The following is a 26,577-nucleotide window of genomic DNA, read 5'->3' as shown; positions in this document are numbered from 1 at the left end:
TGCAGAACGAACTTTGTAAAAATTTGAGACTGGGGGTAAAAATAAATTCAGAGAAACCAGTCTTCATAGCACACAAACAACAGCAACTGTCTAAAGCACCAGGACAAAGCAAGTCAGTTTATGTTCTCCCTACATGGCTATAAACACTCTGAGCTGTGGATGTAAATGAAACAGTTGTACTCTGCACCAGACATTAAGATACATTCTAGGTTTGACAGAAGTAGCTGTTCAGCTCTTCAGTTTCTTGTGGTCCAGTGGCAAAGAAAATAATCTTGACCGTCACTGATTTTGTAAAAAAAATAAAAAAATAAAAGTCTATTCAGGATAGCATTGAACTAGGTTACGTTAAAACACAAAGTTTTTGAATATATAGCTATGACTGTTCCATATAAAAAAAAAAGGGAAGCACTGGTTTCTGCAAATTTATAATCCAAACTCATGTCATGTAAAGCCGTTACAACTATATAATAAGAAATGAATACTATTTCATATAAAAAACAATGCTATCATTAAGCAAAGATGCATTAAATTGATCAAAAGTGACTTTAAAGACAAATATAATTTTACAAATTATTTATATTTCAAATAAATGCAGTTCTTTTGAATAGGGCTGTGACGATGGCTGATGTTTACCACCGCGGTAGTCATGGACCAACAACCGCCGGTGGCGCGGTGTTTGGAAAAAAAAAAAAAAAATTTTTTTTATATATATATGTATATATATTGGTGTCAAAATTTGCTCGTTAACGAAGGCGATAATTTTTTTCCAGTTTAACGTATTCAAATCATTTTACGTAGGGAGGGGATGGCCACCCACTCACAACTGCTGCTTCTGTCACTTTTTCTCAAGACAAGAAGTAAATTTATTCAGTCACAGAATGACTAAACAGGAGACGTTTCAGACACGCGCTCCACTTCACTTTATTATCAGGTGCAAGTCGATCGAGCGTGGACGGTCCTGTGCTCAAAGGCGGCGCATAAACTATGTGCAAGCAGTGTCGTGGTCAGTTAATTCATGGAATTACCAAAAAAGGTGATTAAAGCTGACTTAAACTGTGCATGTAATATATTTTATATATATTATATACAGAATATATTTATATGTATGCACGTCTAGAAATCAGCCCATCTCACTCATCTAACACATCCTATTTAACTCTTCAGTTAGTGTTTATTTGAGCACTTCTGTCAGTGAACGCCGCTTGCAAAACACTAAAATAAATATCAAAGAAATAATTCAGTTAAACAAGAAAGTAGCCTAAATAAGAAAAGTTAAATACCCCCTATCTAACGGACGCGAGCGACGCAGCGCGACAAAATACTCATTATAATCAGTGATGCTACACTGGATGCAGCACAACACGATATGATAAATCCCCGTCCGGTCTGTGATGTAGGCTACTGACACAGAGTTCATATGTCCTGTATAGACACTAGACAGACTAAACCTGTCGCAACGCGGTTGTGTTGCGTCCGGTTTACTTTTCCGCCACCAAGCAAGCTCAATAACTTAGGCCGGCGACACACTGGATGCGTGGCGCAAGCGTCTCAGACGCGTGGCGTGTCCATTTTTAATTCGGCTCCCATGTTAACAGGTTAGAGCTTGCAGACTGCCTGCGTGAGACGCGCGCAGAAAACGTGTGCATGCTAGAAATAGAACCGACGCCTATCTTTCACGGGACACGCGCGCGTGTTGGAAGCGTTTCCAGGCAAAATATAATAGGAAAATATGTTTATATGTCATTTTGTACACAAATACATATTAATTCATGACATTTTGATGTTTGAAAGTCTATAGGTTGACATAAATTCAGATATAAATGTAATTAAAAAAATAAATAAATAATTATCGATTTTCAAATATTGCACCTGTTGAACATGGTATATTTTGCCGTCAAAACTGTTGACGGTGTCCTTTATCAGTAGGCGTAGTTGTAGGTGTGTAAAAAAAAGTTGATATTGTTGTCATGAAGACAAGATCCTGGTCTGTCGGCAGCCTCCCTCTATGTCACCTACAGCAGCAGCAGTGTGTAAAGACACCGAAAACGCCACGCTCCTGGGACGCAGCAGACATGCCACGCTCACGCCACGCAGCCAGTGTGTCACCGGCCTAACTCTTCATCTGAACGCGCTCTCTTTGAAATAGGAATCGTTGCCATATTTCTTGTTACCATTGTTTATTCATCGCTGTCTCGTTTGTATTTGGCCAGTTTGGAGAAAGCCTCACCAAATCTGACCAGCCAGCGTTTGCGATCACGAGAACTTGTGCAAACGCCGATGGGTGACATGAATGCAGATGACTCCAGATCGGCGATGTGGTATTTGCTTTCCCAACAAGATCCATCGCCCAACACTAAACTAATTTGATGAATGCATGTGTTTTCCTGCACTCAAATCTGCCAATCTAAATGAAACGCTGTGTTTGAGGTAATTTGTTAATTACCATAGACATAGAATTTGCAACTATTACAGTTATTACACTTATATACAAAACTTTGTATTATGCTTGCTATAGAGTTTGTGACGTCGTGTGCACTACCGCCGGTGGCAGTAGACAACCGCGGTAGCAACCCACCACCGCGGTGACGCTGTTGTTACGGCAACCGTCACAGCCCTACTTTTGAAATGTATCAGAAATACTATCCACAGAAATATTAGGCAGTACAATGCAGTTTTCAACATTGATGATAATGAGAAATGTTTTTTGAACACCAAATCAGCATATTACAATGATTTTTAAAAAGACCAATTAAAATGATTTTTTAACAAAACAGACTGTATAAAACCCAGAACACTATTTTAAGAAAACATCAAAGCACCAACAACTGCTTTACTTCCATTAGAACTCTTCATATATTTCTGATAACCTACAACTGGACTTATTCTTCAGCGTGTGGACAGTCCATACCTGTACCGGCTGTGTGCTGCTCATTATTTGGATGATGGTTATTGTTCAGCACTCTCATGGGTGGCACCACCACGGTTCTCACTGCAGGTTTATTCAGCGCTGTGCTGGGGTGTCCACGCCTGGCCTGGGGTTTCTGGTTCTGGTTCTGATTGGTCAGGAAGCGTCTTTCAGGGAAGGGGCTGTCGTGAGGTCCTAGGGAGGAGTCTGAAGGGGGCGAACCATCTACTGTTTCACACCCACTTTCATGACCATCATCTTCCGATATACTGCAGTAAGTCAAAGGAGAAAAATTATAATATTCGAAATACATTTAGACTTCACCTCACCTCACAGTTCTACTGGTGTTGAATAAAAAAAAAAATACCGCACCTGCTGGGCCGTTTGCATGGCGAGGGGCTGGATTGTGCTGAGGCTGAGGAGCTGGTGCTCAGACTGCTATCAGGACTGCTGAGGGAACACACTCTCTCCATGTTCAGAGAGCCTGTGCACGCCTCACACTCCGGACTGCCCTTACACCTGTCAAAGAACACACGCAACTTCATTTAGCTGAGATTCATATGCATGCAAACTAAAATCAGAATCTGAAAGTTTATTTTAAGACCACAATTAACAGTATTTTCTTGTAGCTTATAGTTTATTTAGTCAAAATCTACTTATGTTGGTGAAAAAGTCATAAATTAGCTTCAACCTCTCATTGACCCTCAGAACTAAAGAGGGTTTTATATGCATATGGCCTCCATTATGATTGGCTTATCTATTTGTGAGTGAAATAGGTCACACCACCCCACCAGGTTGTAGACTATAAAATACCATTTTTGTTTGTTTATTCGGGAGAGAAAATTAATTTATACTTTTGATCAATTTAATGCACCATTGCTGAATAAAAGTACAGAAAATTGTAAAGAAACTGATCATTGTTACAAAAGACTCTAATTTCAAATAAATGCTGTTCTTTTGAACTTTCTATTCATGCAAAAAAAAATATCACAGTAAATAGTATAAAGCATCACAACTGTTTCCAACATTAATAATAAGAAATGTTTCTTGCACCAAATTAGCATATTAGAATTATTTCTGAAGGATCATGTGACACTGAAGACTGGAATAATGATGCTGAAAATTCAGCTTTGACATAACAGGAATAAAAGACATTTTAAAAGATATTAAAATAGAAAACCATTATTTTGAATTGTAGTAGTATTTCACAATTTTATTATTTTTACTGTATCTTTGATCAAATAAATGCAGCCTTGGTGGGCATGAGATTTTAAGACAAAAAAAAAACCTCTAATGAATGTTCATCTCACTTGTTAAGGGAGCACCTCTGTGCTTGTTCCTCTTCATCTGTGCCGCTGCTTATGCTAATGATGCTAACCGCCGGGCTGGGTGACTCTCTGATAATAGACTCTCGCTGCTGATTGGCCACCGCTATTTTACAGCAGCCCTCCTCCTCCACCTGCTCCAGTTCCGGTTTCACCTGGGCCTGCACCTCTCTGTCAGGAGAGCTCGGCCTTGGCTCTGCACTCACCAGCCTGTCTGCCATCTTTGGTGATGGACACACTGAGGGCTGGGTGTCCGTATAGCGAGAGACATTCATACTCCTAAAAAGCAACAAAAATTATAACATTATCAACTTTACCTTTCTGCTAAACATTAGATTTAAAACCAGAATGAGCTGCCTAACAAGAGTATCATGACGTTTGAATGGAGGGTTTTTGGGGCCCTGCCATGACTGTAGGCTGTTGTTCACCTGTTCTGGCTGGATTTGTTCCTCTTGTTAGACGCAGGCTGAGGCCAGACCACATGAGCAATGCCAATGTTTATAGACTGATGGGCTGACACAGCCATTTGATTGGGAACAATAGCCTGGGGCATCACTGAACTGTAATGGCTGCTGTGTGGCCGCACTTTCCTTTAACAGATTAAAAAAACAACTCATTTTAGGTCACAGAAATACTCATGAGGTGGCATCAGCTCATGATATCTGAGGTGCGTCTCCTTGATCTTCTTACCCCCAGTCTCCTCGCCTCTGCGGTCCAACAACTGTATCGGATGCCAAGCTCGTAGCAGGTGGCGGGACCTGCTGCCAAGCTGGCACCAGGATCTGTGTAGTTCTGTTGGACCACGGCTGCTGAAAGGTTGAAAAAGGACAATACTGAACCCTTGTGATGTATCTGGCTTCGAGCTTAATATCTAAACTGGCATGTCAAACATGGATAACAACCCTTGGCTGTTTTCAAGTATTTTTCCACATCATCTTGTGAAATGAGGGCTTACTTGTGCTATAACTCCGGGTCTCATGGGTAAAGGCTGGATAGCTCGGGCTTGGGTCACCAGAGAAAGAGTGTTCTCCATTCTAACCGAATATCCTGCTGGCTGATTTGGGTTTGAAGGGATTCCTGTACAGTCAAACAAACAAATCAGTAATAACGCTCAGTTCAAATTAGGGCTGTCGCTTATAACACATGCAACATGCAACTTTTGAGGGGGAAAAAAAAATCATAAGGCTTCCTTTTAAAGAAATAAATAAATAAATTTTGATAAATAAAAGTTGTTTTATGCATTCAAATAATTAGACATGCTAAAACACAGAATTTGGTAACAAAAAAATATGGTGAGAAAATGTAATATTTCACAGCCCTACAAAATACAACAAAATCTAAATTACAATTTTTTCCCCAAAATCATGCAGACCTGGTTCAAATTATTATGCACATCCCATTATGATGTACTTTCCAGTACCTTGAAGAGCAGGAGGGCAAAGAATGAGCGCTTGTTGAAAGGTTTCGTTACACCCAAACTGGGCACTTCCTGTCTGGATGGGAATTCCTGGATGCACCAAAGGTGGAGCAGATGGCGCCAGGGTCTAAAATGGAAAGGTAAATGGATCATGGAACAATATGTTGTCTTCTTGCTTGCACTTAAAACCCAATTCTCTTCAGAGTGTGCAGTTCTACCTGGGAGTGGACAGATGGCATTTTGTTGAAGGCGACAGTGATATTTGGAGCACTTGGAAGTGTCACAGGCTTCATAAGTTGGGGTGCTTTGTTGCGGTTGAGAGTATCGTAAATGCTGGTTCTTGAGTGACACACGTTCATGATGTGGAAACAAGACTGAACACTGTTGAAGACAGTTTCCTTGAGAATGACCACACATAATAGACAAAACAGTCAGTAAAATGGCATTAAAAATGTACATACTGATTGCAATGGGGGAAATCCATCAGGTGCTGCATAGTGACAAAAGGGTGGGTAAGTGCATCTGAAGGGGCGATTCTCTGATCGGCATCAATCATCAGCATCATCTTTAGCAAGTCCACGAATTCTCTCCGGTCAGCTTTCTCCGCTAACTGGTCACAGCCCTCCATGTTGAGCATTAGATTCACCTGATAAATTAATACAAAAATAAAAAATACAATTATCATCAATAATATTATAACTGCATTAAACATCAAAGTATCATCAAAAATAATTACTAATATTATTACTACTATCATTATTTTTATAATAGTATGGTTATAGCAATACTAATATAAAAACAACATTTTATATACACAATATTTTATTTACTATATAATTATATTATTGTATATAAATGATAATTTATATTGTTATTATTATTAACATTTCTTTATATAATAACATTACTAAAAAATTATCTAATATAACATATTACAATTTAACCATATTATTTATAATTAGAATCATTATTCTATATAATTATGATAAGTGTTAATATTATTACTGCATGTTATTAATATAACCATTATTTTTAATTATAGTTGTCAATATTAATGCTATATCGTAATAACAACAACAGCAATAATAATCTAAATTTCTCTCCCCAAAAAATAAAAGTTTTCCTCATGATGATTTGCATGCAAAAACTTACATGTCCAATGTCATCTAGACAGCTGAAAATGTACTTCCTCGCCTCCTTGGACTTCAGTCCTGTTTCTGTCTCATGTTCTTCAGTCGTCTGCAGAAACAGGAAGCATGTTTGTAATAAGTCATTACATAAGAACTATATGCGGAGCAGACAGTAACAGACATAGATCCAGAGAGCTATGCTGTAAGTCAGTGGTTCTCAAACTTTTGTACCCCCTGGGACATTTAACATTCTTCTGCATACCCCTCTCTCTTCCACTTAGAATGCAGACACACCTTTTCTATTAAAGGACAATATTTTAATTTTTATAAATTGATTTACAGGTGCATTTTTTTCCTTTATAGGAGGCAAATATTTTCTATCTTTATTAATTGTCTGTCATGTTTTATGTCATATTCTTAACATCCCATTAAGTGTATTATTAATATAATAAAGCAATAAATTATGGCATATCAAAGTGGTACTTGTAGACTTAATAAAACCGCCAGTAGGTGGCGGCAAGTCGCTCTCTTATTGAGCCAGGTGTCGTCATGAATTTATTCATTCATTCAGTAAAGCAAAATGCTATAGTCATGAATGGGTTATTCATACCTCGGAATTGTTAAAAGCTGCAGATTCGGTCACTAACGAAATACCGCTGTATGTTGGCTTGTAGGATGCACACCAGGTGATAGAATTTTGCTGAAACTATTATTTTGTTGCAAAATAGAACAGAACATATTCGGTTTCAAATGTAGGCTACATTTAATATGCAAAATGTTCACTCAATATTACCTTTTTTTTAACTGTTGTAAAAATTAATAGCACATTTGCTATCGTTTGGATATTAAGGGAAATTTTATTGCATTCTTGCTCATATGAAAACAATAACACGCACCGAGTGTGTCTGTATCGAAGAGAGTTTAAATCAATCTCAGTCCCTGTCAATATCTGATCTTCATGCTATTAAGTGAAGATCTACTTTAAAGATACATTGAACAGCAGTATGATTTGCCAAAGCAACATATTCAGCAAGCATCCTATCGCATGCATTCTCCTTGTCTGGATGCAGTCAGTTTTGACCGTAAAAGATGAGGTAAACTGATTGGATATCATGTATTTGACCGTTTATTGTGCTTTCATTTTCCTGTATCAGAAATAAATGTTAAATTTTAATGTAAATTTAATTTTGGGCGTATTTAAATGAAAACCAAAACTCTATTTTGTTTGGCGAACCCCTGCTGTTTGAGAACCACTGCTGTAAGTTTATGACAGCAATGCCTGATTAAGTGGATGAAAAATGGACCCTTGCCTTCAGTCTCCAGGCGGTGTAAGGGGAATCAGACTCCTTGCAGAAGAACCGGGCCGTCTTTGTCCCAACGTTCAGAAGCTGCTCTCCTGGCAACCCTTGAGTTTGAGAGATGTAACGGATCTGCAGAGATGTTTATAGTATTAGTGGATCTCAACATTGTCATTAAGCTAAATCCATCTGAAGTAAAGCTGAATCCATCCATTCTTGACAAGAATCTCTTGAGGGATTCAAATAGCATGACAAGATAATAACGTGAGTAGTACTTTTCCACTATTTCAAGAGGAAGTAATGCGAGATAAGACTGGTCTAGAATAGGTAGATTCCTATAAGTGGTATGCAGCAGGAAAACTGTGCCAAAATACCAATGAGCCATTCCGAAAAGATTTGTCTTGACAAGTATATTCGTACCATAACCTAAGTGCTTACTAAAGATTTACAAAAAATGGCTTGAATTTATCTGTAGGCAACAAATATTCATTGACATCACCCGTGATTGTGCATCTGCAGATAAATAAAAAAAAGTTTCAAGAAGCTACAAGCCACACAGTGATATCAATCAACATGAATCAGCAAAAAACACTATGATATGCACAAAACAAGAGATAAAAATAAGCAAATAACTCCAGTTGTTATTTCAAGACCTGAGTTGAGTTTCATGACAGCTAGGCTTGGAAAGCTCAGCGTTTCACTCTTAATACAGAGCACAGGACGGGGTCTGCCACTACTCAAGGCTTTGTTAAGATGCCAGGTCAAGATGCTGGCCACTCTTTCTGCCCACAACAGATGTCAATCCTCACACCGAACAGGCAAGCCAACTCTGGGCAAAATGTGTTCTTTACCATTTGGCTGATGTTTTTAAATCCAGATCAATTCATAGTACACCTCATTACATGGACAGTTTCCATAAAGCAAATTGGGTTCGCTTAGTTAGGAAATTAGGTTTTTTTAGGCTACAGTTTTATATTAAGCAACACAATTGCTTTCAACACTGATGATAAGAAATGTTTCTTGAGCACCGAATCCGCATATCAGATTGATTTCTGAAGGATCATGTGACTCTGAAGACTGAAGTAATGGCTGCTGAAAAATCTGTTTTGCATCACAGGAATAAATAACATTAAGACATTAAAATAGAAAAGTTAAGACTTTTTTTTCTTTTTCAAAAAGACTGAAAAATCTAACAGTAACCAAACTTTTGAAATGTAGTGTATCTTGTGCACTGTTCATAGCTACTTGACAGATTTCTTTTTATATTCATCAGCCATAATAACTCACATAGAGAATTTCTTTCAAATCATTGATAAAAATAAATTAAAAAAAAAAAGAACAATAGCCAAAACGTGTATTTGAAAAAGCATTTAAAATAAATAAACACACACTGTGTGTTTACAGTTAGTAAAATTGTCTGTAAAAATTCCGGTGATAAATATTGCTCTCGGTTTTGGTTATCCAATCAACAAAACACTGAAAACGCATTTTCAGAATTGACCTATGACCTTAAGACAGCCTTGTTTTTCATTTTAATAGACTTCAATAACTGGTCAAAACTGGACAGACTTCGGTTCGTAGTAACAACCTTTGGTTATCACCTCAGGGATTTGTAAGAGACGTATTTCATGTTGGTGTGTGCAACGCACGCTTCCAGTGCCTCCCTATGGACGTCTGTGTTTTTTCTCCTCATGCAAGCAGCAAAAAAGCACTACAGCGATTTGTTTGGTCAGACAGTTCATATATAATATTCACATTAATCTGGGATTAAATGTGGAGTTATCTTCTGTATGCTAAACATGAGCGTATCTGCACAGCACCTATAACTGCGCTTTGTATCTGCTGATTGCTGATCGAGATTTACATGCTTGGCTCACTGACCCTGTATACTCATTCATTACGTTCATAAACGAGATGTATCAGTTCATTCAACTTATTCACGAATGAGAAGATCTCTCGATCTCGTTCAGTGAAGGGCTTATGGGTTCACTACATTCAACAAATCACATGCTCCGTCACATCTTGAGTAACTCTTTGACAGGATGAAACAGTTCACAGAGCTGTTCACGAGCTGTGCATGCGCTGCTAATAGCGCTGTGTTCGCGCGCTGCTGTGGAGGGAGGAACTTCAGTGAACAAGAAATATGAGTCTAGTAGCAACGTATCCTCTGTGATGTCCCCGATGCGCGCGTCGGGGTGGGTAAAGAAATGTTACTTTATTTGCGGGCTGGGGCGGGCCATAAAAGGCTGCATGTGCGAGCACAAGTGATACTGTGGCCGCCGGTCCATGACTGGTAGAAAAAATATGACGCTCACTAAAGATGACGCTCATTAAAGCTCACTGGCTGAGTTTTCTCCTCTGAAAGAAAAGGTTGCACAACTGACAGAATAAGTTACCATATCTGAGATATTGCTGCTAAATTGTTTTATTTTTTTGAATGCCATTGCTTAAATTTATATTATTTATCTTTTGACATTTAATCTTCTGACTTCAGAAACATTGTTTAATATAATCGCTGTTCATATTTTTATTCAAAGTTCAGAATCAAGATAAATTTATTACTCTTATGTTTCTTGTGATAACTGAGATAATGCTGCTAAATTTATTCTTTCTTTACCTTGAATGTCATTGCTCTATTTTATTTTTTTATATTTTGATATTTCATATTTTGTTTAAATGTTTAATATATCTGCTGTTCATATGTTCATTTATTAGTGTGTTATATGATTAGAATGTTGTCCCGGTTTTAAAATAAAGTAGTGATGCACCGAAATGAAAATTCTGCGCCGAAACCGAAACCGAAAATTTAGGATGCACTTGGCCGAAAATCGAAACTGAAGCCGAAAATGGCTTCTTTTAAAAACGTATATATATATTGCTTGGATTTAATGGATCTGAATTGAAAAATCACAATATAATAATCAAACTTTTATTAACAGTTACATAACAAAACATAAAATATTTTTTACAATAAATATAAATAATAATTATTCTTCAAGTTTTATGTTCCATCAAATAAAATAGTTTTTTAAAAATTGTGCAAAATAATCCACAATTTTGGAGATTTTTTGCAGAACAAATGTTACATATTGCAACTTTGGTGTCCTCTCGTATAGGGCTGTCACTTTTGTGAAAAAAAAAATGTTATTGTTATTGTCTATATTTGGCGTTGATCCTTTTTTCAACGCCAAATATAGGCAAATCCACCGACAACTAAACAGGCATTAGGGTGAATGTAAAGAGGGCGCTTGAGACGCGCACAAGTCAGCAATGTGGACTGCCATAACATCAATGAAAAACATTACTGAAGGCTACATTGATATTATGCACTAATAGGCTGTGTGTGTGTGTGTGTGTGTGTGTGTGTGTGTGTCAGAACCTGCAGTTGCTGTGTGACGCGCGTTCGCTGCGAGCGTATAGTGACGAGCTGGACGCGCTCCGAGAGAAGGCCGTTAAAATCGATTCCCTGTTTTCGAAACTTGTGTTGGTTGGTCCGATCGATTGTGCAGCTTTTGTGACAAGCTTTTTTTGATTGTGACAGCCCTTTGACATGCTTAATCTTTGATAGGCAGACGCGTGATAACAGCTCGACCGTGAGTGAAACCTAAGCACTTGCTCACGGATGGGAGGGGCGGGTGACATTCATTTTCGGTTTACGTTTTCGGCTGTTTTTTTTATTTCGGCCCGAAACCGATAATGCCATTTCAGCCGAATATTTCCGGCGGCCGAAATTTCGGTGCACCCCTAAAATAAAGCACAGCAATGATATTTGAGTGTATTTTCCCTTTTCAGGAAAAGTATCGAAATCGCAATTCTTGACTAGGTATTGGTATCGAAACAATAATTTTGGTATCGTGACAACACTAATCCATAGCATCTTTCTATAAATACAAGCAATGACTTCATAACGCAAATAACATGACAAAGGCATTTAACAGTGGTTGGTTAACCACAGTGCTGTCTTTTTAGGGAAGTCAGGAGCAGGTCGACCTCACCAATGCATGAGTCTCTGTAAAAACACCATTTTTCTTGTCGCCTTGGGAAACTGTGTATTACTGATCAGTGAACTCTGCCGAAGTTCGTCTTCAAGCTGGCATCTGTTGCTTCTCAGAAAGACTGTGTCATAGTGGGCCTCTACCAGTGAAAACACAAGCCACTACAAAGCCCTCTTTGGCTGCTTGCTCTCATTCCACTCCGTCTCTTCCTCTCTCAACTATGACGCCACCTCTCCTTTCACAAGCACTGAAGCACACCACTGCTGTGTTAAACAAGCAGTGTTTATGGCATCTTAGGGGTGTTAGAGTGACATGATCGGGTTGCCAAAGCGATGCACAAACACAGAGTGCGCGCTGAAGTGAGAACCTGCTGATAGTGCAGAGAAGAGTATGTATGTGTGAGTGGGGCTTTCGGTTATAAATACATTCTGCTGTGTGGAGTGGAACTGGACCCATTGCTGGCAAGGACAGGCAGCTCTGAGTTTGTGGTCAGCAAACCAAAACCAGCCTATTCTGACATAGCTGGCTAGTTTTGCTACTGTCATACGCGCTATTGACACCACCTCAGACATCTGGTTTATCGGCAGCACTTCTGCACAATTCTGCACTTTTTTTGTGCATATTTTGCAATTACTGGTGGAGAAATCTAATAAATACCCCACTACACTGTTATTTATGGCTGACAATACCATCCACACGGTTTAATAAAAATATGCATTTAAATTAGCATAAATTCACAAAGTTATCTACCTGCACCAAGATTCACAATTGTCAACTAAGTATATCTAAATTCTAAAAATTATATATTATATTATTAGCTTAAATAAGAATTATTTCATATTATAACAAATTTATTTCAATATATAATAATGAATGAAAAAGAAAAGAAACCAAAATAAAACTAATAAATGATCTCTTAAAATAAAATAAAATTGTATAAAATGATTTTTACAGGTGGATTCCTAGGGGGGAAAAAATAATCTAGGTAAGCTCAAATGTCCAAAATCCAATATCGGTCAATCTATAACTAGAATGCTGTGCATTACCTGTTCTTCAGTTTGAGCTTTGCAACATGACTCGTTTTAAGATGCTGAATTCAAGTTAAAAATAATCTCTTTTAAAAATAAGTCACAAGACCCCTGCACCCTGTTTTATTACAAACGCACTCACCAATATTTGTAAAGTTTTGCACAATACTACTGCTACTAACGATGACAATTTTCTTTTCTTTGATAAGAACCTTATCACAAATACTTTTTGGAAAACAAAAACCAAACAAATGATTTCAACTTCCAAAATGCTGCCCATTAGCGTTGCCAGGTCATTATCCGAGATCACAGGCTGATCTTACCTGGTCATACTCCAGCGCTCCTGGATAAAGCGGCCAGCCCAAGAAGAGCTCAGCGATGACGCAGCCCAGTGACCACATGTCTATGGCCTCACAGAAGGGTAAGCCCAGGATGATCTCCGGAGCCCTGGAACACATTATCAGGAAAAGATGAGAATTAATGGAGTGGTTACCTTGACAACAGTGGGACACTTCATTACGAAAGCTCCGAAGAAGGATGAACAAGCATTTGTTTGGATGAGCTAAACACTACAATATGAATCAAACAAATCAGGATAATATCGAGAAGATTTATACACATCATCTAATGTTAATTGTAACATTTAAAATGATTTTATGCCACACAGTAGTTTAGGTTTGAAACACCTTTGTAAGACTCATCTCACGCTCACTTAAGCTTAAGATTCATGTTTCACGTCCATATTGATAGGATCCTGAGCCTAATGACGCAGTATTCCTGGTCTGATGAAGCATGAGTCTGCTGTTGGACCTGGGCTTTGACGTCAACGGGCCCATACACATCTGCTACCTTGACAACCGGAGGGAAAATGCTGGCTGCCTGGCGACAGATGAGGACTGATCTTAACACCAAAACTGGGTGATGACAGAGGAGGAGTCTGATGACACACAATTAACCCTGCTCACCATTAATAATCAACCACAGAGCAAACTCCTGAGGCACTAAAGCTCTGCTGTATGTCCGAGCTTCACACATGTAGCACCTAAAGGATACACAGTTAAAACAGTAACTGTTGCCACAGATATTGATACCAGAATGTGTCATGACAGGTCACTAGTAAGCTGCTGTAACTACCACACCTCCCTACCTGTGTGGTAACAAAAGCCATTGTGAATAATTCACTAATGGCTTGGCTATGTGACACTGCCTTTTAAATTCAAGGATTTGAAATTAAGTTACAGGTTTTTAGTCTTCCTAGCCAAAGGTGTTACAGCAGCAAATGCTAGGATTCATTTTAAGCTGCTCAACTCATGATTTTTACACACAGTGATGAATCATCAGAGAGTCAAACAAACAAACAAACAAACAAACAAACAAACAGTGCTGAGATGGTCTACAAAGTGCAATGCTAGCTGTGTTTGTGCAGCTTGGACGGGACTGCTGTACAATATTTAAATACAAACCGAAGCAGAAAAAAATTCAATAATCTTGTAAGGTTTTGGGTGTGAAGCAAAGTTTAATTGCTTGCAGTTTATATTTAAATAACAATAATAAATGCATTTAATACAGCTAGGCCCAGAAACTTTTATTATTATTATTATTATTATTATTATTATTATTATTATTATCATCATTACAATTATTATTACTTATATTAAAAATATATTTGAAATAAAAATTATTTAACATAGCTAGGCCCAGACAGAATCTGCAAGGTTATTTTTTTAATTATAAAACAATAATAATAGTAACGCATTAATATTACTTAGATTCATATTATTATAATTATTACTAATATCAATAATATATTTGAAATAAAAATAATTTAATACAGGTAGGCCCAGACAGAATCTGCAAGGTTATTTTTTATTATAAAATGAGCAATAGATATAGTAACAGTAATATTATTATTATAATAAAAAAAACATTTAATTTAATATAGTTAGGTCTAGACAGAATCTACAGTTTCCCTTTACATCTTCTGCAGAGATTATGAAGAAATATTTGCAGAATGAATTTAAACATAGCAAGCTGCGGTAAAGCCGAAAATACAAAAAAAATTTATTGAATATATCTTAATATATTTTAACAAAATTCAGCATGGTTCATGTACAGATTAGTTGTCGAGCTTTATTTGAGTGCTCTGTTGGTTACAGTATCTACTTCCTTTTAAATTATGTTTTTATTAAATATTTATTTGTGAAAAATACTTTGTCATCTAAAGTGTTTATTTTATCCATTTATTTTTTAATCCATTGTCAAATGATAAAAAAATGAATAAAAACAACTATATATATATATATATATATATATATATATATATATATATATATAGTAGTATAAGGGGTGTAACGGAACGCAAAAATCACGGTTCGGTACGTACCTCGGTTTTAAAGTCACGGTTCGGTTCATTTTCGGTACAGTAAGGGAAAGAAATGCAAACATTAAACTGCAGGTTGTGTATTACTATAAACTTTTTTTAACAATTTGTTTACACATTTTAAATACTTTTTAATAAAATATATATAAAATAAAAAAAAAATAAGAAACAAAATACTGCTGCAAAGTTCTCCACTAAATAAAATACTCTCAGTCTCAAACCAATATCATATAATAAAATATAATGAAAAATATAAATAAATAACTATGATTACAGTTTTGAGACCTGCTCAGATTTCGTTATAGCGTTGGACCGATCGGAATTAAGAGCAAAGGTCTGTTTAAATGCCGACGTGAACTGCGTTTGAATTACAATCGTTTTTTTCCTAGTTGTAGTGATGTTCACACTCGCGTGATGCCTTTTGAAAACCTTAGGCTGGTGACACACTGGCATATTGCACCTGTCAAACACCGTCAATACTGTTGACAGTGTCCTTTATCAGTAGGCTTTATATTTATGCTCAACATGAAGTATAGATATTGTTGTAGTGAAGACAAGAGCCTGGTCTGTCGGCGCCTCGGCGGTCTCCCTCTTTGTCACCTACAGTAGCAACAGCGCGTCAGCGCCGCGTCAGGCAACATTCTGGTGTCTAAAGACACAGAAAACATGAAGCAGGTGTCACGTAACTGACAAACAGCAGAAACGCCACGCTCACGCCACGCAGCCAGTGTGTCACCGGCCTTAGAATCAGCTGCAGGGCGGGATTTGCGCTAAACGCGAAGACTTCCGCCACTTAATTTTTTCGTTTGGAAACATGAAAATGTATATGTTCCGCAAACAAAATATTGCATTCGGTCATTCGGTACACACGTGCACCGTACCGAAAGCCCTGTACCGAAACGGTCCGGTACGAATACACATACCGTTACACCCCTAATATATATACATATATATATATATATATATATATATATATATACACACACATACACATATATACATATATACACATATATACATATATATATATACACATATACACATATATACATATATCGCGCGCGAGAGAGACAGAGAGAGAGCGCGCGCACGAGAGAGAGACAGAGAGAGAGTGCGCACGAGAGAGACCGAAAGAGAGAGCGAGCCGTCTTCAAACAACAGGAGCGCTGTCTTGCTCTCTCTCCCTCCCGCATATTAATCAATTGACGCGATGGTGTCGATGTTTAAATCATTTAAAATGAGAATGTAAGTGTGCTCACCCCATTTTTGTTTGTAAGAAAAAATATCGCAATATATATCGCAGAAAAATAAAATATCGCAATGTCATTTTTTCCCAATATCGTGCAGCCCTAATATATACACACACATATGTATACACACATATGTATACACACATATGTATACACACATATGTATACACACATATGTATACACACATATGTATACACACATACGTATACACACATACGTATACACACACACGTATACACACACACGTATACACACACACGTATACACACACACACGTATACACACACACACGTATACACACACACGTCTACACACACACACGTCTACACACACACGTCTACACACACACACGTCTACACACACACACGTCTACACACACACGTATACACACACACGTATACACACACACGTATACACACACACGTATACACACACACGTATACACACACACGTATACACACACATACACACACACATACACACACACATATACACACACACATATACACACACACATACACACATATACACACACACATATACACACACACATATATACACATATACACACATATACACACACACATATACACATACATACATATACACATACATACATATTAGGGCTGGGCGATATATCGAATATTAGCGATACTATCGGAATAATTTTGACGACGATGTACAATTTGAATATATCGGGAATATCGAATATTTCAAATTCAAGCATACTTTCCCAAAAGAACGCGCCGAATGTCCAAAAAAGGAACCTGTAACTGCTGACTGCTCTACGCCCCTCTACTACGAGAGCTGTAATGATAGCGGTTGCCAGATAACAAGAGTTTAAATCTCCCAATCAGAGCTCCACAGTTACAAGGATACATTTTCTGCCCGGTGTTTGCTTATTTTAAGCAATCTGGCAACCATGCGCACGTGCTCACTCCTCATTGCGGAAGAGCCGCTGACGGTAATCTGAAAACACTAACAAGCTGGAATTGAGCGATCTAATGAAAGCGATGTTCAGCCGGTCTGTGTTCTGTCGTGAGATCTCAACTGTATTGTTTGCATTTGTGATCGCAAAATAAATGCACTTACTCGACTGCTGATGTTTGAATAGAGAAACATAGGCTATGGCCATTTGGAATTACTATTGGGGAATTTTACTGATATGTTTACCAGTTTCCATAATATAGACAGAGAGAATGCAAAAGTCTTTGGTATTCATTTATATATATTTATATATAAGAAATAGCTATGTGCTTCAGCAACTAGCTCCCCATCTAAGAGGGTTTTTAGTGTCAGTGGGAACATAGTTTCATGCCACAGAGAGTTCTCTTAAAACCACAGACAGTTGACAGACTTGTGTTCTTAGCTTAAAAACTTGTTAAATTAAAATAAAATACTTATCCCAGTTGCATAGTTTAAATTGTGAATTGCATGCACTAAAAAGTTGACAGAATGCACTTTCTGTAACTGTTACTTAATTTGCACTGCTTCAGTTACATATAGGCCTACATGTATTCATTATTAAAAAGCAGTAAGTGATCTCTTGGTCTAGATTTTTTAACTGCTTAAATTAGCTGTTTAATCTAAATGTTTTTTTTTTTTTTTAATGGGCAAAAGAAAATCACGTTTTATTTTTTATTATTTAAATGCAAACATATCGAGATATATATCGAATATCGTAAAAAATTTGACAATATCGAGATATCATTTTTTTTGTATATCGCCCAGCCCTAATACATATACACATACATACATATACACATACATACATACACACATACATACACATACATGCATATACACATACATACATACACACACACATACATACACACACACATATATATATATATATACACATATATACATATACACATATATACATACCATACACACACACACACACATACACACACATTCATTAAAAGTCCTGCAAAAATATGTATTTTATTATATATAGTGAATTATAATATAAAAATTCCCATGCCATAACAACACATCACAGAACATAAGAACACAGTTGTTAAGAGCTCTACATACAGTTGTTGTTTTCACAAAACTACTAGTGTTTCAAGCACTGTGGTTATTAAAACTGACACGAGAGGCTATTTTCTGTTCTGGTAACAGTTTGGCTTAGCTGACAGTACAAATGGAGTTCTCTAAATTCTGCACAGATCTTTCGGACTAAACCCCAATAAACCTCCAGTGTAGCGATGGGCAAACAGACTAAATACAAAGCCTAACATTAAACACACTCAGCTGCACAGAGAAATCCAATAGCAAGGGGCATTGAAGGACAAGAGGGATTTAGGCCAGACCCTAAACGATAACATGTTTATTTTGCACACTGCCAAATTATATTGTAAGCGCAATTGGTTTCTGCTCAACAAAAACAAAAAAAACCCAGGTTTAAGAATGCTATTTACATCATTGTGGTTTTGCAAATCTAAAAAAAAAAAAAAAAAAAAAAAAAAAATCCCAGTCAGCAGGAAGTCACATTTCAGGTGAAAAGAATCAGGGGAAATTACAGAAACCAGGTCCAAAAAAAAAAAAATTGATGACATAACACGGCAGGTCTGGACTTCCCAACTCAAACAAAGAGAGTTACTGTTAAGACTATTTAGAGGCAGTGTTTGCACCAGTATTATGTTTGCTTAAGTCCAGACCAGACTTTAAATGTTCAAGCCTTTTCCCCTGGAGTAAGATTAGATTTCATAGGGCTTATTCAGTGCAAAGCTCAATTTTCGAACCGAGACCAAAAACATCGTGGGCTAAAAACAAACTAACAAACGGTGTGACTTTATTCTCATTTCTAATTTCGCACAACTGCACGTATACAAATATTATAATCTATTATTTCCTTGAAATTGTAATTATTACGATTATCATTGAATGATGTTTATATCATTGTTTGAAGCAACCGCACGCCATATTTCTTTGATGAAAATAAGCAGGTAGGAAACACTAAACTGAAAAACTTTTAATGCTTTTCTGTAGTATAAAGCCTCAAATGTGAATTGGATTGGTTTATTCTTTAAATAAATTTAAAAAAAAAAAGTAATATGTACGGCATTATGTTATCCTTAAACAAATTAAAACAGTGGAAAAACCCTTAATATATCCTGTAGAAAGAAAAAAAAACACATTAAGCATTCAGAAAATCATAAGTAGACGATTATGTAATTGTGTCATCCATAATTGTAATCATGATTAGAAATTCGATTAATTGTGCAGGCCTAGGTAAGATGCAATTTCATTAAACACAGATATCTCTGGCACCATAATGATGATAAATGCCTAGTACGATGAATTCAATTCTAGAAAATCATTTTAATTTCAGCGAAAGAAGACAGACCTGACCATGCGAGAAACACACATGGAGCTACTGTTGCAACAGCCATGATTCTGATGGATATGGGGTTACTTTGGAACAAATACAGATTTAATAGTCCTGACCTCTCCAACAATCAGATTTGTTTTGGACCAGCAAACAATATTATAAGGTAAGATGAAAACAACAGCAACATGACAATATTCACCAATACTGCATCAACTTTACCGACAGTGATTTCAAAGGGAGGTGTTGTGTATCCACGTTCTCAGTGGTGCAACCTGATTCCACCAAGATCAAGTTTTAAAGACCAAAAAGACTAAAAGATGGAATTTACCGACAGTGCTAATGGTGAGTCAGTACGAAGCAACAACTCAGTGTTTGTCAAGCATCAGTTATTTCCGGTGAGATCGGGGGATGGGAAGGAGGGGGTCCGAGTCATCTGGTTCAATCTGCAGGCGGAAAGCCTAGAGCGACCGCAGTCTAAAGCAGCTACTGGGACGGCAAGCCCTGACCACAAAATAACCTCTCTGAAGGCCAACAGAGCTCTGCAGCTGTTCAGAAAACAAGCATATGGCTCATCATCTAGAGAGCACGACGATCAGGGTGGGATTTCAGCCAGGGGATGTAAAAAAATATATATATTTATAAAAAACCAAAAGGAAGGCGAAGCGTGTCAGAGGACGTAAGAATAGGGATTATTAGCTGTGTCAAAACCGCTGTCAGCAGTCTCTCACTGCAAACCGCCAGCGTGTGAGGGTGTGAGAGTTTCAGAAATCCACCCTCAGCTGGATCATCCCAGCCTAACCCCAGGGTTTTCAACGTCTTGTGTTGCTCACAAAAGGGGCGAGGACATCAGACTCTCTCTGGCACGCAGTCAACCGCCCCGAGAGAGCCGAATATGATCATGTAGACGCAGCAGATGATCCACACGTGCCTGCCAGGAGTGAAACAGTGTTAAAGCCTTTCATTATCAGGGGCTTCTGTGAACGGTAATGAGAAGACACGGGTCACTGGGTTTTTTCTGCCCTTCCTGCTCGGCGTCCAGTCAGAGAGCTCTCGGTAAACAAATCCCACCCAAACACAGCTTATCTAATATCCTACTGTGGAGCAGTTATTCGGACTTCCCCTACAAGTCATCCAAAAGCTTTCCGTGAGGGCCACAGGTCCTTTTGCATAAAGGAACACATATCATGGCACTTTGGGAAATCTGAATGGAAATTTAGATTGAGTAACACAACCCGAGCATGACAGTTATGACAAACTGTAGAGTACTGAGTTTTCCGACAGTGTAGGCCAAGAAAGCACCACGGAACATACCGTGAGTGGTGTATAACAGTTTTTAGTTTTGGATTGAATATCAATACACCCATAAATCAACGGAACATTTTGATTGCACAAAAAGTTCTTTATAGTGGAAAAAAAAATGATTATCAAAATGTCCTTTACACCATTCTTTGAAGAACTGTTCACTAAGGTTCTTTGGGGAATCCAAAATGGTTCTTCTATGGCATCACTGTGAAAACCCCTTTTGGAACATTGTTTTTTATTTTTACATTTGTACATTAGTAACATTTAAGCTTTTGTTTTGTTTTTTAAATGTTTTTGGATAGCACTAAAACAATTCCCTTAATTCCTATATCCAACCATAACATGGTTAATGTTTTTCTCTGGTTAACGCCCAAAGGATTCAACATACCACTCATAGCTAAAGCCTGGCTCGTGCACCAGCCCGTAGTTCTAAAGCAGAGCTTACAATGAGAACACATTGGCTAGAAAATCACATTCTGTTATACCTTTCAAAGTATCCAGAACAGAGTTTAGGGTTTATAGCACCAACCAAACCATCTTTTTTTAATTGAAGTTTATTGGAAGAATTCCTGAGGTCACAGCTAAACAGATTCCCATCAGAGGGTTTGGTTAAGAGAACGAGTGAAATGTGAAGCTAAAACAAGAGGCCACAGCAGTTTATAAGTGTAGTATTATACAGCACAATCAAAATATACTGAAGCAAGCAAAATGTTTACAATGAGTAACTGAATCTGTTTTTGGAGCTGATTCACTAAAGAAAAAAAAATCTGGCTTAAAATATTAAAGGGACAATAAGTAACTTTTTAGGTATTTTATTATCTAAAATCAATATTTTATTCATAAATATGCCCTCAATGGTGTACAAATACCTATGCCAATGTTTCAACTAATCCTCGTAAAAGAAGAATTTATTATCTTTATATACATGGGATGGGTAGGTCGACGGAGGCTTCCATGTAGTTCCGCCATCTTGCAAAACTATAATAGCAGAGAGGGACAAAAAGTACTAAGCAAACGCGTTTCCACAACGCGTTTTCGGTCAGAGCCAGAAACGCAGGTGCAGAGCAGTGAGAGGCGCTTGAAACTGCACCGGAAAGTTTAAAAGTCTGGATTGCATTCTTATTATGGACCATACATATGCCGAGCCACAGGAGAAGAAAACATCGTCGCCAAAACAGTCAAAAATTGAACGTAAAAGGAAACGTGACCGTAGATTACAGAAAACAAGAGTTAATGTCGGGGAAGCTTTTTCTAGGTGGAAAGAGCTAATGCTGGATAAAGATTTCAAAAGAGACGCTGAAGTGGCCTGTTTTCTTCTCGACGGGTAAGTCAATGTTACAATCTATATTATAATATTTTTTTTTTGCTTGGTTGTTATTATATAGATAGATGAACATTTATAGTTAAAAGTTAAACAGGCTATTTGATGAATAGCAGCTATTGAGTAATGTAGCGAAGGTGCTAAAAACTAGATTTGTAAGTTTTAGTTTTTGTAACCCAGAAATTTTATAGAAATATTTTAATAGAGCATACGATTTTTCTTGCATTGTTTGCACACCTAAGGCTACCAAGTTAATGTTATCTGACATTTTCTGTTATTTATCAGTTATACTGTGTCCTCGCATTGAATAATACAGACGCATACCGTAATTCAGTATCTTACGCGTATAGTGTTAGTTGTCATGTTGCAGTTTGTTTGAAATAACACACCTGTTCACCTGAAGGAAAACTTGACGAAGTGCTATTAGAAGACATCCTGTCAAAGCTTTTTGGTACTTATCGCCTACCGTAGATGCAACGCGCATTTGAAAAAGCGAGGCGCTGGAGAGCAAAATTAGTTTAAATGCAAAATACAATTTCACCACTAGATGGGAGTAATTCCTACTTACAGTCCCTTTAAAAAAAATTAAAATAAAATAAAAATAATGTTTAAGTGCTCTTATACTCACAAATCATGATAAGTAGAAGTAAAACTAATTTACTGGTCTGGGAGAGAAAAATATATGACTGATACAAAAGTGAATTGATATAAATTAAATCAAATAAGAAATAATTGTTTTTAAATTACTTGTTCTTAAAAATAAAAGAACAGTAGAAAGTATGTGTTTGTGTATATAGTATACAGAATTTAATTTGTACTAAAATCACTGCAACTGAAATACAGACAATACAACAATACAGACATATCTGAAAATGAAAACAGAACATTTTTAAATATCAATAAAGCTATAACAGCATTAATTATATAGTAAAATCAATAATGTTGCCAGTTAAACAACCCAAAATAAAATAAAAACAACAAAATTAAGATTTTACTTAATTGTTTTTTTTTAAGCTCTTCAGAGACGGAAGTGTTGTTTGCATGGAGCGTTATGAGGCAGAGGCAGCAGGGCAATAAACAAAGCCTTTTCAATGCTGCATCATTTCAGCTCCCGCCGGAAATGCTGAGAAATGCAGACAGTCTGCCCGGCTTCAATGAAATCAATGTACATTAGACAGAGCTGAAAATAATCCTCTATAAAGGCCTGATGATCTCAGGAAGCATGAACAGCTATATTATTAGTTATTGATTTGGTTTAGATGTTCTTGAGAAGACCAGGTTAAGGAATGAAGCTTCATTAAAGGCTTCGAACTGCTTAACATCTAATGATTTGGCTGAGAATGTTTTTTTTTTACTCCGTCTTGATTCCGGGGCAATATTAACATGGTGTTAAACCGAGTGCTGCACTCTGATTGGTAGTTGAAAGCAAATTCAAATTAGCCAAAATTGTTAATAAGAGAACCTGTAACGAACCCAGTTTGCAGAATTTTCCAAATCCACTGAACTTTGTGGAATTCTGTAGGCACAGATTCAGTGAGTTTGTTTAGTTTACTCCTAAAGACAGAAACAGCCTTTCATGCAAAAGTTCAGTAGGACTGGATCTAAAAGTGACTAAGGTGACTCTGCAATTGCTCCCATAAACTCTTGATGCCATAACCCTTGAAGTATGGGAAGCAAACCAGGAGCTTCTACAGATGAAATGGGAACCTTATACCAGATGGCATGTTAAACAGACTATAAGGCTTCACACCTGTAACCTACCCTGTCCCAATTCAAAATGCTGAACAGCAATGGTAAGCTGTAACAGGAAGGGCGTGTGATCAGGTTTCATCCTCAAGTGGATGATATACAGACCATGACATATCAAGATGATCTGACAAATGGATCAACGTGCACAAACTGATACCAAGCTCTTAAAACACAGCTGGCAACCACCACACATAGACCTTATCGGTCTGACTTCAATTTCGATTTGCTGCTGACCTTATCGCAACAGCAATGGACAATTTGCATGATGCATCACTATTTGCACACAGTAAAATTGATCCTACTTGCATCTTAATGCATTAACTTTGACAAAACGTTTCTAGACAGAATTACCTTTAAAAATGTTCAATGTAGAGCTGAAACAACGAATCGAATTAATCGATTAAAATCGATTATTAAAATAGTTGTCAACTAATTTAGTCATCGATTCGTTGCTAAATAACTTTTATTTGCCGTAAGCGGCTCATTTCGTGCATATTTCAAATCTGCGGTGACCAAGGTGTGGCAGTAATGAGCCACCGGAGGTTTTACTCAGCCAGTACAACAGGAGAAGTAGCGAATAGCCAATAGCTGGCCTTGTTTTATGTCACGTGCTTCCCGAGCAGCGTCTCTGCAGCCATAGACATCATATGATGTCTATGTCTGCAGCATTCAGCGTGATGTGGGAGTACTTTACATTGAGCCTTTAAAAAAGAAGAGTAACCTGTAAACTCTGCACTACTGCACTGTTTAAGGGGACGTTCACATATCGCGTATTTTGCGCGCTCAAGTTCGTTATTTCCAACACCGCATCGAGTTAAAAACATTTAAACTTTTCAGAATGCCGCAACCGCACCTCGGGTCATGTGACAAGAACTAACCAATCAGCTTCATCCTTTCCCGTAACAACGTTAAAAGCTCAGTCAAGATGAAAGGAACAGCTGATCATAGTTGTATATGGATTTCCATTTTGAAATAAATTTAGTAGCAGAGCTACTGCAAGCGATTTTTTTGAGCTGCAAATCCATTTATCCTTTGCTGAAATTTCCGCGTCTTCAAGGAGATAGCACGTCATGGTTGCTTAGCAAAGGCAGACGCCTCAGGGGCGCTTCTGCCCGAGCGCTTTGGAAAGAAGGAGAAAGCGGCGCGCCTAGCGTTTTCCACGCGTTTTTAGGCGCGATTTGTGAACTGCCCCTAAGACTTTCATTTGTGCAGATTCTCCAGTACAATGTTGTTTGCAAATGTTTAGTCGTAAATGCTGATAACATTGCTTTTTAACAGTTAACATTTAAAGCTTTACAAACATGTTCTGTGATCAGTTTGTCGTTTACCAGTTCAAAATTCAGTCGTGCAGCCTAATTATGACTGAATGAGAGAGGTAAATGTAGATATTTGAAATGCACTTTTTTTTTTTTTCTAAGTATTCACTGCTCTTTTTCACACAGCAGGTTTTTTGTGTGTGTCCTATTTTTTTCTGGACAACCTTCTGATGGATTTTACTTTAAATTGTGAGTTCCATTCAGGTTTCATGCCATTGGCACTTTTTTTGAAGGATTGTTTACAATTTCACAGCAAAAGCTATAAAGCTGTTTCCCAGTAAATAATAAAATACAATGCACTGCAATTTTATTCTGTTTTATCCTTATTCTTCGTGAAAATATGTTCTGAAAGATTCCTTAATAAGCTTTGTTCAGGATGTTAAACTACTTTAGGAGCTCTAAGGACTGCTATGGTGAAAACATTATTTGAAATCTCCTTGTAAAATTTGCTAGAGTATGGGTCAGTGTTTTGATTGCAGAAGAGTTCGACAAAGGATTACTAACACAATAAAACAACTCCAGGTATATTTTTGATGAGGATATGACAGTGCAAAATGGTTAAAATCTCTTAAATATATGCTGAATGATAAAGACCATTTATTAATAATTTACTTGGGGAAAAAATGGAAAAAACTAAAATATAAGTACATAAACCGATTAATCGATTAATCGTAAAAATAATCGACAGATTAATCGATTATCAAAATAATCGTTAGTTGCAGCCCTAGTTCAATGTCTCTATTCATGTCAAACACGTCAAAGAGCATTCGAAACCTAGTAAACAAAGCCTGACCGATCCCACTAATGCTGTGAGGAG

At 37.3% G+C, this 26,577-nt stretch overlaps 1 protein-coding gene across 1 annotated transcript in view; it reads right to left on the bottom strand.

Annotated features, from left to right (window-relative positions):
* LOC132133584 (homeodomain-interacting protein kinase 3-like) overlaps nt 1-26,577 on the bottom strand; it is a 40,466-nt gene that overhangs the window by 2,951 nt on the left and 10,938 nt on the right. The window contains exons 3-14 of the mRNA XM_059546473.1: nt 13,422-13,545; nt 8,088-8,207; nt 6,800-6,886; nt 6,109-6,293; nt 5,866-6,028; nt 5,651-5,774; nt 5,186-5,307; nt 4,921-5,039; nt 4,659-4,820; nt 4,216-4,509; nt 3,278-3,424; nt 2,909-3,174 (exon numbers count right to left, since the gene is read on the bottom strand). Coding sequence (XP_059402456.1) covers nt 2,909-3,174; nt 3,278-3,424; nt 4,216-4,509; nt 4,659-4,820; nt 4,921-5,039; nt 5,186-5,307; nt 5,651-5,774; nt 5,866-6,028; nt 6,109-6,293; nt 6,800-6,886; nt 8,088-8,207; nt 13,422-13,545 — 1,913 coding nt within the window. The remainder of the gene's footprint in view (nt 1-2,908; nt 3,175-3,277; nt 3,425-4,215; nt 4,510-4,658; nt 4,821-4,920; nt 5,040-5,185; nt 5,308-5,650; nt 5,775-5,865; nt 6,029-6,108; nt 6,294-6,799; nt 6,887-8,087; nt 8,208-13,421; nt 13,546-26,577) is intronic.

The sequence above is a fragment of the Carassius carassius genome, chromosome 50 (assembly GCF_963082965.1).
Source record: "Carassius carassius chromosome 50, fCarCar2.1, whole genome shotgun sequence".
In the NCBI taxonomy this organism is placed as follows: Eukaryota; Metazoa; Chordata; class Actinopteri; order Cypriniformes; family Cyprinidae; genus Carassius; species Carassius carassius.
The sequence above is the reverse complement of the archived record's forward strand: the minus strand, read 5'-3'. Positions and strand labels throughout refer to the sequence as shown.